This window comes from Camelus bactrianus, chromosome 12 (assembly GCF_048773025.1).
Source record: "Camelus bactrianus isolate YW-2024 breed Bactrian camel chromosome 12, ASM4877302v1, whole genome shotgun sequence".
Classification (NCBI taxonomy): domain Eukaryota; kingdom Metazoa; phylum Chordata; class Mammalia; order Artiodactyla; family Camelidae; genus Camelus; species Camelus bactrianus.
Genome location: NC_133550.1, coordinates 59,782,262 through 59,800,865, shown reverse-complemented (window position 1 = coordinate 59,800,865; position 18,604 = coordinate 59,782,262). Strand labels below are relative to the sequence as shown.

At 37.4% G+C, this 18,604-nt stretch overlaps 1 protein-coding gene across 20 annotated transcripts in view; it reads left to right on the top strand.

The window, feature by feature from the left end:
* The window catches only part of RBFOX2 (RNA binding fox-1 homolog 2), a 239,445-nt gene that overhangs the window by 147,428 nt on the left and 73,413 nt on the right, over window positions 1-18,604 (top strand). Inside the window, exon 1 of one of the 20 annotated variants that reach the window (XM_074375468.1) lies at window positions 9,342-9,599. The exons of the other annotated variants lie outside the window; for them this stretch is intronic. Coding sequence (XP_074231569.1) covers window positions 9,573-9,599 — 27 coding nt within the window. The 5' untranslated portion in view covers window positions 9,342-9,572. Of the gene's footprint in view, window positions 1-9,341; window positions 9,600-18,604 lie in introns of those variants that run through there. 20 annotated transcript variants of the gene reach the window in all.

Here is an 18,604-nt window from a genome sequence, read left to right as displayed (position 1 = left end):
TTTTCGTGGCATTGGTTATTTTTTCTTTCAAATAGCCATTTTTCTAATAATTAGCTCCAAAGTTGTGGTTTGGACAGAAATACATAGGGTTAAAGGAAGTTACAGACACACGAGTATATCTTATTAGGTATTTCGGGCCTAAAGGCAAGCTATTTTTAATTGGGCCTGTTGTGTAAGCCTTCCAGAGTAAACTTACTTGGACAGGTCTTAAGCTACCAGTGTGGAAGTCATGTGGGTGGGGGGGATATGGTTGTGTTTCTTTAACTCTGTTCTATTCACATTGGTCTATACTATATGTTTTATATTAACTGGATAATTTTTCATTATTTTGAGTTGCTGTGATGGAGTATGTATTTTCCATAATGAGGTTTTGATATATTTGACAAGTTGGGTCTCATTTATCTGTGAACTCTCTCTCTCCTGGCATGAAACAATAGATTGGTCTGTGCAACAGCTTCAGGCTGAAAGTGTCATGAGACTAGATTTGAAGCAAAGCTTCTTACAAGTAAATATTGATGTGCACAGATGTGAAGAGAAACATCTGTGAAAAGCAAATTTCTGAGACCCAACTAGTAAAGGAAGGGACTTGTAGTAACTATAATAGAAGTAAAATCATCTCAGAAAAAAACACTGAAAAAGTGTTTCCAGAGAAGATTGAGGTGTTGGAGATTTATGAAAAAAAAATTATGTAAATAAAATTTTTGATGTAGAAAATTGGCCATTTCTTGCAATAATAAAAATTGTGGGGTGGGTTAAAGGATTCCTATTTAGAAATTATGACATGTTTGATAAAGTCTTTTGCAGTAAAATTTTATTCATTTATGATAAAATGAATTTGCCACCCCAAATCTTTTCAGTCATTAAGATTTAGTACTGATAAATTTGGTGCTCAGTATTTGAAACAGCACTTTCTTGACTTTGCTCCATTTAGTAGGTTTATTCTCTCTGAAATTAAGGTAGCTTAGAAATGCAGATAATAGGATATTAAAATTTAAGAGTACATTCTCTACTACATCAGGAAAATCAATGTGATTGAAAAAGCCATTTTAAGTTGAAGGATCTCAAACTATCTTACAGTCTTATTTGTTAATTCTGTTAGAGTAACAGTTTTTTTCCGGTGCATTTATAGATGTTGTTTGCTACCCAAACTCTTATCTCAACTATAGTTACAAAATTTTCTTTTTAGCTTGTTATATTCTTGTACTTAGTTAAAACAAACCTCCTCATTGCATACTACTTGTGGTTCTGTACCAGTGCATTGTGCAATTTGAAAATATTGAAACCATGATTGAATAGTATTTTTTTAATTAAAGGTTTTGCACCTATTATTTAAATAAAGTATTTCTAGAATTGCTAGTGTTGAGATACTGAAATAAAGTGAATTCTCAACACAGGGCACTGAAGTATTTTAGGTACTTGACCTTTTATTGCCCTTGAGGTTAATAAAATTATGCCTGTCTTAAAAGTGTTCAATTGAAATTAGTTATTTTATTAGTTACAATTTTTGCAGAACCAAATCTGGGCCAAAGCAGTTTAAAATACAGGCAGAGTAAGTAGATAGGGGCTTGTTGGATATGAATAAAGGACAATGAGTGTAGTCTCCCTTCCCATAAAAAGTCTATTTGAGAAACTGTTCTTGAAATTACTCTTTTAGATTAGACATTTATCACTTCTGACTGGATGGTTAAACTGTAACTTGTTAGGATAGCTACTGTCAAAAAAACAGAAAATAACAAGTGTTGGCAAGGATGTAGAGAAATTGGAACCCTTGTGCACTGTTGATAGGAATGTAAAATGGTACAGCTGCTGTGGAAAACAATATGGCAGTTGCTGAAAAATTAAAAATAGAGTTGCCATATGACCCAGCACTTCTACTTCTGGGTATATACCCAAAAGAATTGAAAGCAGGGTCTTGGAAAGATATTTGTATACCCATGTTCATAGAAGCATTATTCACAATAGCCAAAGGTAGAAGCAGCAACACAATTATGCATCAGTGGATGAGTGGATAACCAAAATATGATACATACATGCAGTGGAATAAAATTTAGCCTTAAAAAGGAAGAAAATTCTGACAGAAGGAGCAACATGGGTGAACCTTGGGGATATTATGCTAATTGAACTAAGCCAGTCATAAAAAGACAAATACTGTATGATTCCACTCATGAGAGGTACTTAGAGTAGTCAAATTCATAGAGACAGAAAGTAGGATTGTGGTTGCCAGGGGCTCTGGGACAGGGGGGATGGGGGGTTGGGGAATTATTGTTTAATGGATATAGAGTCTCATTTTAAAAAATGAAGAGGTGGGTGGTGTGGTGATGGTAGCAAATTATGAATATACAGTTGACCCTTGAACAACATGGGGATTAGGGACACCAGCCCTATGCACAGTCGAAAATTCCCGTATAACCTTACAGTCAGCCCTCATATCCGTGGTTCTGCGCCCTCAGATTCAACCAGTCACCGATCGTGTAGTGCTATAGTACATATTCAGTGAAAAAAATACACGTGTAAGTGGACCTGCTCTGTTCAAAACCATATTGTTCAAGGGGCCACTGTATTTAATACCACTGAATTGTATACTTAAAAATGGATAAGACGGTAAATTTTATGTTATGTGATAACTAATAGGTTGCAAGTTAGGGGTTCATCTATTATCACAGTTTTCCCTGAGGCCATTTTACTTAGCCTGTCACCCCTTGAACACATTGGCACTGATTATCATTTTGAGGTGAATGGGGCAGTTGGAGGAAGTAGACACGGGGTATTACATTATTGGGGGCATAGTAGCTCAGTGTCCTGATTTGAGGGTTTAGGACAGCTAAGTACAGCTCTTAAGGACATTAGGCATCTGGAAAACTGAGAGAACGTGACCTATGTAAAAGATAACCTTTGTCTAGAGCATGCTCAGGTCTGCAGAATGATGTAGTCGGTTAGCCCATAGGCTGTCCACTTCATTGTGGGAAGATGGATGAAGAGGGATATCCCTTTAGTTCTCATTTTGAATTAGTTTATTGCTCATCAGATGTTTTTTGAGTCTATACTGTGTGCCAGGCACAGGGATGTAGTGGTGAAGAAAACAGGCAGAATCTCCAGTAATTTAGTAATAGAGACATGGCACATTTTATTACTGGAGAAGCAGTACACTTCAGTTTTCACAGATTAATCACATGTTATTTTCTTGATAATTTGGTTAGTCGTAAATTTGTGTCTCATCCTTTAATATTTGTCTGAGAACCTTTTCCTTAATCTGTCAGAGAATACAGAGATTGTACACGTAATTTCAATTGTATACATGACTCTAGTTGTCTAGAGTTTGGGATACTTTAAAGATACTTTAAAGAATATGTTATGCAAATCTAATTAAAAATTTATAAAGTGATGTTTTCTAATTTCTCTGGCCTCACCTGTATCTTAATGGATGCTATTTGTAGTCTTTTTCTAAAGATTTGATTTTGGGGACAAGAAATAAATACGAGGGTTATTTGATTTTTATAAGCATAAGGTCTAAAGAAGTTGATTCAAATTGTATTCTCACCTTTTTTTTTCTAGAATGGGTTCTATATAACTGAACCCTTCCCAAACCATAGAAAAGGAGCTAAGACATAACAGAATTATCTATAAATTATCTCTCTATATATAAATTACCTATGAATAGAATTATCTATAATAGAATGATCTATAAATATTAAAAGGGATGCTGGGGCAAAGGATATTAAAGTAGTATTGTCTTGGAGACGCTTCTGGGAAGGTATTTAATATCTATTAGGTGTAAATTGTTATTTACACTTAGGGTTATTGTGTTGGGGGGAGCATGCTGTGAAGCACATTTATACTAACAAGTTTTTATTACTGCAGGAAATGCTGTCCCTTTAATGTTGCTTTTCACTTGGGCATCAGTGGCAGCCTGGGAAAGTATGAGCAAAAGCTGCCTACTGGCCAGGGACTCTTGGATCTGCTTTTGTAGCATTGCTGGTATGTGGGTGGCAGGTGGGGAAGTTCAGCCCCATCTGTGTAAAGTTGTGAAGAGTAGGACTACCTAAAGTTGTGAGCCCTTTTTTTGTTTTTAATCAGTGAGTATTGTTTTGTCTAGAATCTGAACTATTCTAACTAATAATGTTGAAAATAAGGCCTTTTTCCTCTCTCATTTTATACATCTTCCTTTCGCCTTCAAATTTCTAAGATACTGAAGTAAATTTATGAATTTGAAGGTATTTCCAAGTACTCTTTGGGAAGAAAATAATGCTTTGATAGTATTTTGGTAACCACATAGATGCTCTTCATCGTTTTGTACCCATATATGGATAAATAAATGGCTAGAGATAGAAATCAAAGCATTCAGAAAGAGAAAGAAAAATACCATATGATACAACTTACATATGGAATCTAAAAAAAAACGAGACAAATGAACTTATTTACAAAATAGAAACAGACTCACAGACATGGAAAACAAACTTATGATTACCTGGGGGAAAGGAGGTAGGAAGGGATAATTTCCCCAGGGGAAACACGGTGGGGTGGGATAAAGTGCGAGTTTGGTGTTTGCAAATACTAACTACTATACCTAAAATGGATAAACAACAAGGACCTACTGTAGAGCACAGGGAACTATATTCAATGCCTTGTAATAACCTATAATGAAAAATATGGAAAGAAATATATATACACACATATATATACATATATATGTATGTATGTATATGACTGAATCACCATGCTGTATACCAGAAATTAACACAACATTGTAAACAGGCTATACTTCAATTTTAAAAAAAAAAAAAAAAGAAGAAGAAAACAAGGTATTATTGTTTTATTTCATCAAACATTTATTCATCTACTAGGTATTCAAGCATTAGGTTAGGTACTGGGTTAGGATTGTGAAACACAGTTCCTACCCTCAGATTGCTCACAGTCTAGTCAAAGTTATGCAGAAACAATATGAATCATGGCTTAGGCACTAAGGCACAGGAGTTCGGAGTTCCTAACCCAGATATGGGATCAGATAGATCAAGAAAGTCTTTCTGCTGCAGGGGATCCCTAAACTGAGCCTTGAAGGATGAATTAGCCTTAAAGGCCATACTCAAAGGAGTAAGAACAGAAAACAGGAAAAAAAAAAAAAAAAACCAGAAGCATGGAGGAACTAACTGTAAGTCATAAAGTATGGAGCAGAGAAGAGCGGTGGATGGGGAGAGGGACTCTGGACAGGTATGCTGAAGCCACATTATGTCTCTTACATGCCTACTTAAGAGTTAGTATTTTTTCCCTTTGTAGACTCTGGGAAATAGTTGAGGATTTTAATCAGGGAAGTGGCATGATGAGATTTTCACTTAGAAAGATCAAGCTCTGGCAGTAGTGAGAAGCTTGCTTGAGAAGAGACTGAAGGCAGAGACAAGTAGGGAGCTAAATGCCAGTTAATAAGGTCAGAACTGATTTTGTGGTGCTAGGGATGAAAAGAAAAGTCAGATTTCTGAGAAATCAATAGGACTTGCATCTGGTTTGGTGTGGTATTGAGTGAAGAGGAGGAGTCTGGGTTTAAATCTGGGCTCTTCAGCTTGCTGGCTTGGGTGACTTTGAACAAGATACTTAGCCTCAACTAGTCTTTGTTCCTTCATCTCTACAGAGGAGATTAAAATATCTTGTCTTGAGGAGGAAATGAGCTAAGAATGGATATATTTGCCTGGTAAGCTACCACAAAGTAGGTTTCTCAAGCAGTGGTACCTATTTTACCAGTTATGAAGTTTAACCACGTTTCACAAAACAAACGTGGTGGAGTGAGTACTAGAATCCAAGCTTCACACATGCAGGGATTTTTATTTCCTTTGTTGATTACTGTTTTCCCCCAGCACTTGGAATGGTGCCTGGCACGTAATAGGCACTCACATTTGCTAAATGAATTAGTGGTTCAGTTTTGAGAATTTAATTTAGTTTTGGACTTTTAAAATAGAGAAATTTGTAGGATATCTAAATGGAGATGACCATTATTTGGCAGTTGGATATTTTGATCTGGAGTTCAGGAATGACAACTGGACACAGGAATGTGGGGGTTATCAAAGTATCTGGGCGGTAATTGAGGCAGTGGGATGGATGACATCACCCAGAGCAAGCAAGTTTGTCAGCCCGAAGCCGCAGGAACTGAAGACCAACATTTAACTTTTTTGAGATTTGTACCCTTTTGAAAATCTGATGAATATTGTAGACCCTCTCTGCACAGAAATGCACGTAAGAAAACAAATTTCCACCAGGATGCCTGTGTGAACTTTGGGTTAAGAACCTGTGGTATGCAGTATAATGAGGTCTGAAGATGGCACCTCAAGCAATACCAACATAGAGGGTGGGCAGAGGCAGAAGAGTAAGATGGGGAAGCGAGTGAACAGGAAAATAGGAAAATCGGGAAAGACTGGTGTCATTTGAAGGTGAGAATGAGTTTCCTAGAGAAGGGAGTGCCAAATGCCACCGAGAAGTCAAAAAAGATATAAAATGTCCATTGACTTTGGCCTTCACTGGCCTTGATGACTTTAATAAATTTCCTTTGAGTCATATGGGGGAAAGGAAGCTGGAATTCTGGGGATTACATGAAACAGGGAGGAAACAATGAAGATGTTGAGACAACTAGGATAAGCTCCTTCATTTGTCTGTTGAACAAATATTTATCCAGTACTAACTGCCATACACCAGGCACTGTGCTGGGAGCTGGAGACTGTTCCAAAAGGTAGGCATGGTGTCCTCCCTTAACTGACATTCTTATTATATGCTTGCCTGTCGACCTCCCCAACCCCCTCATTCCCACCCCAAGCCCCTACCCAGAAAATGCTCTCAGGTGAGTTTTTCCTGGTACACTGCTGAGCACATTCAGCCACCAGGGAACTCTAGTTGTTTTGCTGGTTCAGATCCAGGCCATTCAGTTGTTCTTCTCTCACTAGGGCACGAGAGAGCACATTGTCCTCTATAATGCCAGACTTTAAAATCAGCGACACACAGCAGAATATCCTTGAGTTTGTCCAGTACTCACTGTGAGTGAGTTTATGAAAATTATGTTAGTATTTATTTTTACTCTTAGCTCATACTCTTTCTTGTGGTAATGACTTTTATAAGTGTATTATTTGCAGTATAAAATGTTGGTCCTAAATGTAGAAAAGAGGCACGAATACCAGGCCTAAGGAAACCTTTATCCTAGTCTTAGACTTTTTACTGTGGGTATCCCTCATTTTTTGTTTAAAAGAAGTATCTTTTGGGGGCTTTGCTGTCCGTTCGTAGGGAGGCTTGCAGGCTTCAAGACGCCACAGCTTTCATAAGGGTAGTGTGTGCATGTATGGTGGGAAGTCGGGGAGTCTGTCTCTTGGTACTCCAGGGATTTTGCCCTAGCACTGTCGTGGACCAGTGGGTTCAGAGACTGGTATACACTGATTCTCAGTGTATTTCTTATGTTAGAACTGAAAAATAATTATTCCATAAATATGATTTAAATTTTTCCAAAAGTACACTGCATTGGTCTTGCTTCCAGTGAAACTTACCTCTTTTTTGCTTCTTCACTTTGTCTTTAAAATTTTTGACTGCTAATTGTCTTCTCAGTTGCAAATTCAGAGAATATGGGATGTTCTATCTTCTAGATCATTTCTAAAAATGTTAAATAAGAACAAGCCTAGTACTGATCTATTTCTTTTAATTTTTTTCTGTTTTAAGATCCCATTCTTTTGTACATATTTCTTTACATATTATGGATTCTACCAGAAGTATGCAGATATTTGTTAAATGCCCAGAAGAGTGTCTGACATATTGTAGGTACTCGGTAAATAGCTGTGACTTGGCCAGTTTCTCCAGGTTCTACAGATTGTCTGGTAGCTCCTGTGTGTTCTTTTCAGAATTGCTAAAGTGATTATTACTTTGGATGGCAGTATGATAATGTTTTGTTGACAGTGTGCCAACCAACATTATTAGACGGTACACTTTTTAAAAGCTTGGTTATACATTTTGCCAAACAGTCCTCATAGAGTCAGCAAAAAATCATGTATTCTCAGTGTGGTTTGCTGTTTTTAATTTTGATGTCTTTATGTGTTTATTTTAAAAATTGGAAGCTTAATTTTGGAATCTCTTTGCCCTTTGGGTAACCTATTAGAGATAACATGATAAGTATAGCATAACTAAAATACATAATAAAAGCCTTTAGAATGGCGTCTTATTTATTAGAATGCTAAAAAATTAGAAATTCTTTGTTTTATGAGATAAACATACACTCATCAAACATTCCCATTGATTACTTTATTTGAATATTTAATAATAGTAGAGAGATTATGACATTTATATTCAGAGATTAAAGACTTTTCCAAGATCACTTGTAAAGGGCAGAATTAGGACTTTGACCAGGACTTCTAGACCAAATCACACCTTTGATGCTGTTTTTCATTATGACTTTTCAAGAGAACTTCAAAGAAACTCTTCTGTTCAGTAAACATCCTACCAAACCTTCTGTATCTATAGCACCCTACAGCAACCAATACTCGTTACAGTAATGACACAGATGTCCAGTGTATATATAAGAAAGGGTTTATGTTTTTCAGTAGAGGCTGAATACAGAAGGCTGGGGAACACACAGGGGGAATTCTCAGTTAACCAGAATTTTTAATAAAGCTGGGAGCCTTGAGCAGTCAGATTTGTATCCACCTGATGTTTCTTAAGCAGTCATGTTTGTAGACACCTTTTTCAGAATCCCCAGGTTTTTTACAGTAGAAAAAACAAGCACTTAAATAACCTCCCTCCTCTCCTTTTGTCCTTTGCAGTCATTAGACTGGTTTAGGACAAGTAGATTCTTGCATGGTCCCATTCCTTGAAAACCTTCCAGCCAACTGTCATTAAGCAGCTCTGCTCATCTTTTATCAAATCGACTATATATAAACTGCACATCAGTGGATATGTTTTGTAAAAAATAATTCTTGTTTCATTTCTTAGTAATTACCAGATATTCTTGGATGGAATATTTAAAAATCTGTATTAACTGTGGTAAGCTGCTGTGAATACTTCCTGTGCTACATAATTAATGCCACCATCGAAGATACTCATTCCTTAAAATATGCCTGCACATGGCGCCTGCCCTTCCCTGTCTCTCCCCCTCCTCCCTCCTACACACACACACACACACACACACACACACACACACACACACGCACACACGCACGCTTGCGCAAAGCACACACCAAACTGCCATTCTGCAGCAGGCCTGTTTCTGGAGTTGGGAGATGTCAGCCTGCGGGGGGGGGGGGGGGGAGGAGGAGGAAGAGGTGGGGCTCTACTCTGATTAATTACCTTAGGCATTCAGGGGTGGGGCTTCCTTCAGCCATCTGCCTGAGATATGGGAGGGAGCTGGAGAAAGAAGGAGGGGGAGAGACTGCCTGAGAGGAAGAGAAAAGAAAGGAAGAAACACTAGAAAGAAAAAGGAAGGAAAACGGGATAAAGGGAGAACAGTCACCCACCCTTAAATATCTAGATTGGGGGGGGGGGAGGGGGGCGGAAGGAAAGCTGTGGAAGGTGTGCCCCAGCACGACTGCTTTGAAGTGTTCACCAGCTGTTCCCTTCGGTTTATGGAGAAAAAGAAAATGGTAACTCAGGTAAGATTTGTGTTTCTCCGTGCGTTTCTTTTCTCGTTTCTCTTCTCGTTTCTGAGATCTAAATAAAGTACGGGGGTGGGGCATAATCACCAGAGTTTTAATTATTGTCTTTTTAGAAAAGGCCAGAATTACTCTTACCAGCTGAAAAGTGCCTGTTGTGAGTCTGTGTGTGTGAGTGTAAGTGTGTGTGTGTGTGGGGGGGGTATCCGTATCCTTTTTTCGCCCCCCCCCCAGCTCCATAGCAGATTCCTGTTTCCTGTACTGTGCAGCTGTAGCTCAGGAAAGACCCTGTGGGGATTTGTCTACCTCTTTGTCTTGGTTCTGAGAAGAGAGAGGGAGAGAGAGACTGCAGAGGTAGGAAGAGATTCTTGTAGACTGCCTAAAAGAGGGGCGAGGGATTGACTTCCTTTAAAGAATTGCAGAAGAATTTGTGTTATAGGGAAATCTGATTCCTAATTCACTTTGCTTTCTCAGGATTGGCTATGGAATTGCAGTTTTGCTGCCTTCGCTCCAAAAATGGCTTATTAAAAATGAAGGCTAGAAAAAATATGTTTCATTTTCATGTCTTTGTTACTGGCAAAGAATGTTTTCAGTAGAGACCATAGAAGCATCCAGGTGCAGTAGAGGCAGGTAGAGACCTCTCTGGCAGGAGAACAAATCTGAGTGTATAAATGACAGTCACACATGGGCATTAAAAGACATCTGAAGGAGAAGGAGTAGGAAATGGAAGATTGATTTCTCTCTCCCTCCCTCCCTCCCTCCCTCTCTCTCTCTCTCTCTCTCTGGTGATGCCAGGCTGTATCAAATCTGCATTTTAGCAAGTCATTCCTGACAAATGGAAAGGTGAATACTCTTCCCTGATTTCCCTGGTAGTGCTATTTTTCTTCTTGGCACCCTTCTGTATGTTCCTTTACCCTTTTTCCTTTATATATAGGTTGGGAGGAAACGATGAGACTGGATTTTATCAATGAGGATCGTTTGCATTGTGGAACATTCGTGTCCTTTCATCTCAGACTTAGGATCAGTTTCACTCCAGGGTTTTACGCTCTGTAGGGAAATTTCATCACTGGACAGTGCTTTCCTTTTAAGGAGGTTGCCCTTTTTTTGTATTCTCTCTCCTCTTTTCCTCTCTAAGTCACCACCGGAGGGCGAGAGAGTCAGCTGGCTATCTGGATGGAGGCATCATTTTAGGAGCTGGAACCCTGTTCCGTTAAATGTTATATAATGCCCTGCAGTGCTGTTTGGAAGGAGGTGAAGCGTTAGGGAGATTTTCCCAGTGTGACCCAGAGGAAAGGGAAGTTGCAAAGAATATATCTTTCCAAAGTAGTTTTTCACCAGATCTGAGTTTGGAGATTATTAAGGAACCACTCCCTCTTCTGGAAAGTAGAGAAACCCTTGAAATATTTTCTCATCCCTTTATCATCAGCCTCATTAACCCTTTTGAAATATTGCTTTACTTTTTTAAAAAAGAGAAAACCTGTTTCTGGCTTCTTTTTGCTTCTTGGGAGATGAGACTTCTTAACCTTGGAGCCCTCATTCAATTTTTATTAACTGGCCATGTTAGAGGGTACCGGCTCTCTTCTTTGTCAGCTGTTACTGAAGCCTTTTCAACTACTTGACTTTTCATTATATGTATTTTTAAATCAGTGAAAGAGGTATCTAAACTAGGACTCTGTAATCAGAGGTTTTCCGTGGCCTCTTGGAGCACTTCCCCTTAGTTTCTAGAGGAGCTGAGTAAGCGTGTGCAAGCAGAAGTAGGAACGAATGCACAAGCATTTGCACACTTAGTATCATGGTCTTGATAATCAGTAATTAGGGAAACTATAATTTTAGGAGTGAAGCAGAAGAGATAAATAGAAACTGGGAAGAGGGGTCTTTTGGGTGCTTAAAAATTCTAATAGATTAATTTAAACCATTATGATTTTCTCCTTGTGTGTGAATGCTGAAGGAAATTGCCCATCCTGAATTTATACAAATGGAACGTATAGAATGTCAAACTTGTGAATCTTCAGTATTCCAGTGTGTTTTTTTATACACTTTCTATGTTAATGTAATATACATAGTTGTTAGTAATCTAGAAAAAAAAATCAAAGGAAGTAGCCAGCTAGGCCAAATCTTTATTTGTCCAATTTTTTTTTTCTCCTTGGGATTGGGGGGTAGTTTTTGGTTTTTCAAGCAGACATAAAATCCCAAATTTGATAATCATCTGTCACATAAGCTTTCTGAATAGAAAATGTCTACATGGTGTGGGGTTCAATTTATCAAAGTTAAACGGTATTTAGTGTCTTAACTAGTGTATTAAGAGAAGTATTTAGATGTGTTTTCACCATTTTGTCACTTAGATTCTTTGCATCTTTGATCTTTACATTTCTGTGTCCCATAATTTCCATCGCTCACTTGGAAGAAGGGGAAGGGCTTTCGGTGGATAACATTTTCATCACATGCTTGGATCCATATCAGTAGTTGCACAGTGTGCATGCTTTATTACATATGCTCTACTTTTAGAAGGTCTGTTCTTAGTTTAATAAGATTCTGTTATTTACAATAAGTTATTAGAGCTTTGCTTTAAAAAAAAAAAGCAAATGGCAATTTAATCACCAAATTATAGTATAGTAGACAGGCATGCTCATGTGACTTTGAAAAATGACTTGAGGTATATCTTATTCATGTATGTGTTGTAAGAGTATTTCACTGAGATACTCTCTTATTTCAGAGCATGTGAACCAAATTATTGCACTTCCTCACATTTGTGAAAATAACTGTGGAATAAAAGGAAGGAAGAGAGAAATCTTTCTCGTAATATGTGTAAACTTAGAAAAACAAAATTGTAAATAAATAAGAAAATACTATACTATTTGTTGTTGAAAGGGAAAGTATACTAGGCAGAGGAAAAGATTTTACAGTATGGATGTGAAAGAAAATTTTTGTACTCTACTATAGCATAAGACTGCCAGTTTCTGTGGAACACAAAGCCCTCCCTTTCTTGGACAGCTCAGTGCTTTGCTGGCATTTTCTTCAAAATCTGTTTTCCATCAGGACCAAGAGGAGGGAAGGTGTTAAGAATAAGGGAGGTTGGAAAGGGGGTTGCTGTTCCTTTAAATAGTGCAGTGAGCCCATGTGGCCACAGGCCGCTCTGGAGTGTATTCTTTTGTAATGAATCACCAGTTCCATTGTCTGCTATCTCCCCTCTTTGTAGCTGGAGGCCGAAATCTTTCACCTGAGCTGCTGCCAGTTCCCTATTCTGTTCCAGGGTGGCTGGGAGGAGAGAAGAGGGAGGGTATTTTATGCTTTAAGTAAAGACAGATAAGAGATCCAGGTATGTTTTGCTTTGTTTCATTTTCCCTTATCCTTTCTGGTTTTGTTTTTGCTTTTGTTTTGTTTTGTTTTATGAAATGAGTTGGAGTAGGGAATTGAGTCTGTGATTTTGCTAAGCATATCCCCTTTTCTGTGAATTTTGAAAATCCTCAGTGATTATTTTGTCTCCATTTTGTGGCATTGCTCTAAAGTGATTCCATTCGGTTGCCTGCCAGTTCCACCCGAACCTCATCCCACCCTTCATCCACAGAGCTTTGGCCCACACTGTTGATTTTGGCACACTTCCACTTTCTATGGGCTGCGCAGGACTCTGGGAAGTTGGGGGGTAGGCGGAGATTGTGGGTTTGAGACTAATTTATGTTCCTTTACAATGAACCAAAAAAAGCCTCACTTTTTCCAGAGATTTGGTTTCTTTCTGAATTCTTCTACATTGCTCCATATCTTCAGTTATAACCATTTCCTTGCCAAAGCCAAGACTGACTCTTGAAAAATATTACTATTCCAAAAATCACTTAGTTCCCCTGAAAAGATACGCAGAATTCCGTAAATGTGATTAAATCTGAGCAATTTTGACTTATCAAATGGTTTTTCTACCCAGTCACCTCCCACACATCAAAACACACACCTTTTTTGCCCCTTCCCTTTATTTTTTCCTCTATCTTTCTTCTTAGTTTTGCAGACTAGGAAAGCTTAGTGTCTGATAATCTGCTATTCAAGTTTGTATTGCTGCAGAGGACACCTCCGTGTTGAAGGTAAATGACAGTCCTCATCCTTGTCAGTGGCTTAGCTGAGAGTTTTGGTTTTGTTTCTCCAGTTTTCCATTCTTCCCAGAGAATTTTCAAACTCACATCTAAACCGATTGCCAAATGGGAACACTTTTCATTTCTTTGTTGACTTTTGGTTCATGGAGTACTCACATTTTAACTTCTCTAAATATAATTCCAATCCTTGGTTTGTTTCTTGGGCATCTGTAAGTGGTATGTCATGGTGGTAATACAGTCATGGTGGTGATACAGCCTGCTAGCCCCCCAGCATCCTTTTGATGTACTAGTTCCTCTCTGGAATCTGACATTTTTGGTGTCTCAAGCATTCCCTTCTGGAATCATAATTCCTCACTCTTTTTGTCCCCAACATTCCAAAACTACCATCAAATCTTTCTTAAACATTTCTTCACACTTCATATGTGAAATCCAACAAACACAAATGGAATGTGCCCTTGTAGTAAACGCTTTGTTGTTTTGAATGTAGCAATTTTGTTACTGGGTTTGAATGCTCAACTTCTAGGCAGTCAGAAATGCTGCAGTCTGTTATCATGATGTATTCTTTCCATTTTCTAGATATGTAAATGTCCTGTATTACTAGTAGGATGATTGAATTCAGGGAACCTTGGAGTCAAATAATTCATTAGAGGTCATTGCCAGAGTGAATCATTTAAAATGCAAGTCTGATTTTGTCACTCCTGTGCTTGAAACCTTCCAGTTGTTTCCCTTCAGACTCAGAATAAAATCCAGTGTCCTTACTCTGGTCTCTAAAGCCGTGCCTGATCTGGAACCTGGTTGTCTCGCCAATCTTATCTTCTGCTACCCTTCTCTGCCCTATTTTGCTCCAGTGACATTGGCCTCTTTGCTATTCCTTTTAACATGCTTTGCATCCTCCTGCTCAGTTTCCTTCTGTTTTTCTTTCAGTCCAAAATGTTCTTCCCCCAGATATCCACATGGCTTCTCAAGAGCTCTCCTTTGACCTTCCTGTCTCTTCTTGAATTCCCCAGTTGCTCCCTATCCTCTTGACCTGCTTTTTCTTAACTTTTGAAAAGAAGTTTTGGGGGAGGTGAAGTAATTAGATTTCTTTATTTCTTTATTTCTTTATTTATTTCTAGAGGAGGTACTGGGGATTGAACCCAGGACTTTGTGTATGCTAAGCGTGCGCTCTACCACTTGAACTATACCCTCCCCCCTTGCTTTTTCTTCACTTATCACTGATTTTAGTGCTTGTCATTACTTATTTGTTTGTTTATTATTGGTGCTACCCCACCCCTCCAGAGAATATAAGCTCTATGAAGTCAGGGACCTTGTCGGCAGTGTGTTGTATTCCCAGTGTCTAAAACTGTGCCTGGTATGTAGTCAAAATAATAGCTAATCAGCTAATCCTTATATACGATGTATCACTATTAAGTACTGTGCTAAGCACTTTACCTGTGTTAGCTCATTGAATCCTCTCAACAACCCTATAATTATCCCCATAGAACAAAAGAAGAAACTGAGGCATCTCATGGTTAGGTAACTTGCCCACATTTACAAACTGCTAAGAGATGCTATGGGAATTCATATCCACAGACTGGCTTGGGAATCTATACTCTTAACCACTACTCTCCTGCCCCTTGTAGGTATTATATATTTGGTTAATATTTGTTGAATATGTGAGTGAATGGATTTACTTAAGACTGTGATTCACTTCTGGAATTTCCATTGCTGACTTGTTCAAGTCTTTGATGGAATACTTGCAGTAACAGAGAATTCACTATTGAACAAAATGAATTCATTTTTATAATATTACATAATAATAATAGATGACATTATAGAGTGCGTATTATGGATTAGGCTCTATTGTCAATGCCTTATATAATTCCTTTCAGCAGCCATATAAGAACGATTAATGTCCATATTGTAGAAATTAGGAAACAGGAATGCCAAGAGGTTAAGTAACTTGGCCAAGTCAGCAACATGAGGATTTAAACACGAGGAGTTTGGCTCCAGCTTCCCTGTTCCTAACCACCACTAATGATTACTGATTGGTAAAATAACTTCTTGTTTTTGCATTACCTGCTTTGCACCAATTTTATATACAGATCATACTTATGTACATAGCAGTTGTTATATTCACACCATATATCACTTGTCCTTTTGAGGTAGGTGGTATTTTTCCCGTTTTTTTCCCCATACGTTAGACTTGGAGATTTTAGAGGTCAAACAACCTTGTAGTTCTGGGAACGGACAGAGGTAGTTTTCAAATTTGAGATCCAATTTAATTCCAAGTTTGTATACTCTTCCATTATACTACCAGCTTCATAAGATAAATAGTTCCATTGTTGGCCATTAAAAATTAGAAGTTTTCCTTTTGGTAAGCTGAAGTCTTTCATTGTTGTCTTATTCTTTCTAGATCTGTCATCCAGAGTTACATAGAATGGTTTAATCTCTCTTCTTCATAAAACCCAAGTATTTGAAGATAACTGCTAACTGTTCCCTTTAATCTTCTGTTCTCTTTACTCATCTTCCCTACCTCCTTGATTTATTCCTCATAGACATGAAAACATATGGTTTCAAGAGTCTTTACTGTCCTGGACTAATTACATCAATTTATATGAATGATTTATCATTTAGATCTAATTACTAAGTAGTTATGGGTATTATTATCATATTTTTGTTTTTTGACGACATGTTTGACTTTACTCAGTTTTCATAGCTTATTGGCCATGTAGTGTTGCCAGCAATTTGTAACTTCAAAAATGAAAATATATTACCCTCAACTCTTAAGTAGAATATTGTTTTTCTTCTCCATTTTAAAGCATGCTCTCTGACTGGCAAGAGTTTACCTGTCTTCTAACCTCTAGGTCTTGCCCAGATCCCTCCAAAGGTTACTAACACTGAAATTTTCATTTTTTAAACTTATTTTTTAGAAATACTGTTCTGAAGATGCCAGTTGGACCAATAATTGACATTCAAAATCAGCAAAAGTAAATTTGATCACTTCCCTTGAAATGTTGAAATTATATCAAAAAAGAGTGTTGAAAAGCCAAAATTGGGAATTAAAGAGTCTTTTAAATTAGTAGCAACAGTAAATCATGATCTTATTTTTCTGTTGACACTAGAAGTAAAACACAATCAAAAAATAAACTAAACCCTTAAAAAATAATCTGATTTAATAATACTTATTATAAATCAAATGCCATAGAAATATTCTTAGATTGGCTTACTTTGGCATGTTATTTTTTTCATCATGCCTCTTGAATTTTTTCAAAGGGCTGTCAGTTTCAGAATACTAGAGTAACATTTCTTAATTAATGGCTCAGGAAATAGGTATAACTAGGCTGCTATTAACAAAAGGAAATATAGTTTTAAAAACTGTAACTTGAAATCATGTAACTGGAGATATTTAATTTATTTAGAATTGCAGGATAAAGTTCTACAGCCAAAATTTGATATTTCATATATATAAGACTATTTAAGAATAAAATATGGAATTGGAAATCAATAATTATTATATGAAATTTTTAAAATAATACTTTTATACCCATAAATAATGTAACTATAGTCTTTTATCTAATATTATGAGATTTCTTGTAAGAAGTTTTGAACAGACAAGCTGAGACTTAATTGAAGGAGATGAGATTTTTGAAAGATTCCTAACTTTAAAGCAGAAATCCATAAACTTTTTCTATTAATGGCTAGATAGTAAATATTTTTGGCTTTGTAAGCCATGCTATCTCTTTTACAACTATTCAGCTCTGCTGTTGTAATGTGGAGGTAGTCATCAGTGATATGGATGTGGCTATGGTCTAGTAAAAGTTTATTTATGAACACTGAAATTTTAATTTCATATTATTTTCATATGTCACAAAATATACATCTTTTGAATTTTTTTAACTATTTAAAAATGTAAAACCATGCTTAGCTTTCGGGCTTTACAAAAACAGGTGGTGGGCCAGCCTCGGGCCAAGGCCATAGTTTGCCAACCCCTGACTTAGAGGGATGCAGTCCTTCCTGTTTTTCAGAAGCGGAAAAGTTTTCCCATATAGCTTGATGACAGGGACACAGCTTCTAGCAGTTTTCACAGGTCATCTTGGATCCCTGTTAGGGTGAAACCCCTGACTTGCTTTCTCATTTTTCCTTCCAGAAAATTTGAAGATTCTCTTCATTTCCGCACTTGCTTTCTCCCTCCCCTCTACCCCCAAATCTGAGCCATTTGCAACTCCCCAAATATGCCATATTTTATACCTTCCTGCTTTTCATATATTTCTTCATGTACTGTTTTTCATGTATTACTGCTTTGGGCCAGAATACCTTTTTCACCCACATGATTAATTTATTGCCTTAAAGATTCAGCTTAGACTTCACCTACTTCAGAAAGCTTGCCTGTCTCACAGAGTTGTTTCTTTTTTTGTGACATTTGCATTGTATATGTATTGCTCTCTTAGCGCATATTATGTGGTACTGTAATTGTTAATATTTTTGTCTGTTTTTCCATCAAACTATAGTTTATTTCAGGACTGGGACTGTATTGCCTGTGTTTATTATTATATTGGTTCAATTTAGTATCTAATAATACTTCTTGATTGAATCAATGTGTTTAACTAGTTAACTCATTTGTGGAAATGGATGCTTTATTTGGTTAGAAGAATGGAGGATTTGGGAATAAATGGCTATTTGGGGAACACACAAATCTCTTATAAATGTTCAGTAGAAGGCTGTGTATATCCAGAAGATAGAATGGGAGTGAGTGGCACAGGAGCGCTGGCCTCCTGAGAGGTCAGGAAAGAAGGAAGAAGAGTATGACCCCAACAAGTGTGGAAAGGGCAAAGAAAGTAAAAAGATAACAATGAAATTTTAGGGACTGGCAGCCCATAATAAATATACCAAATGTGTTAGATTGACTACAGACCATCTCCCTCTCTCCTTTTCCTTCCATTCAAGATG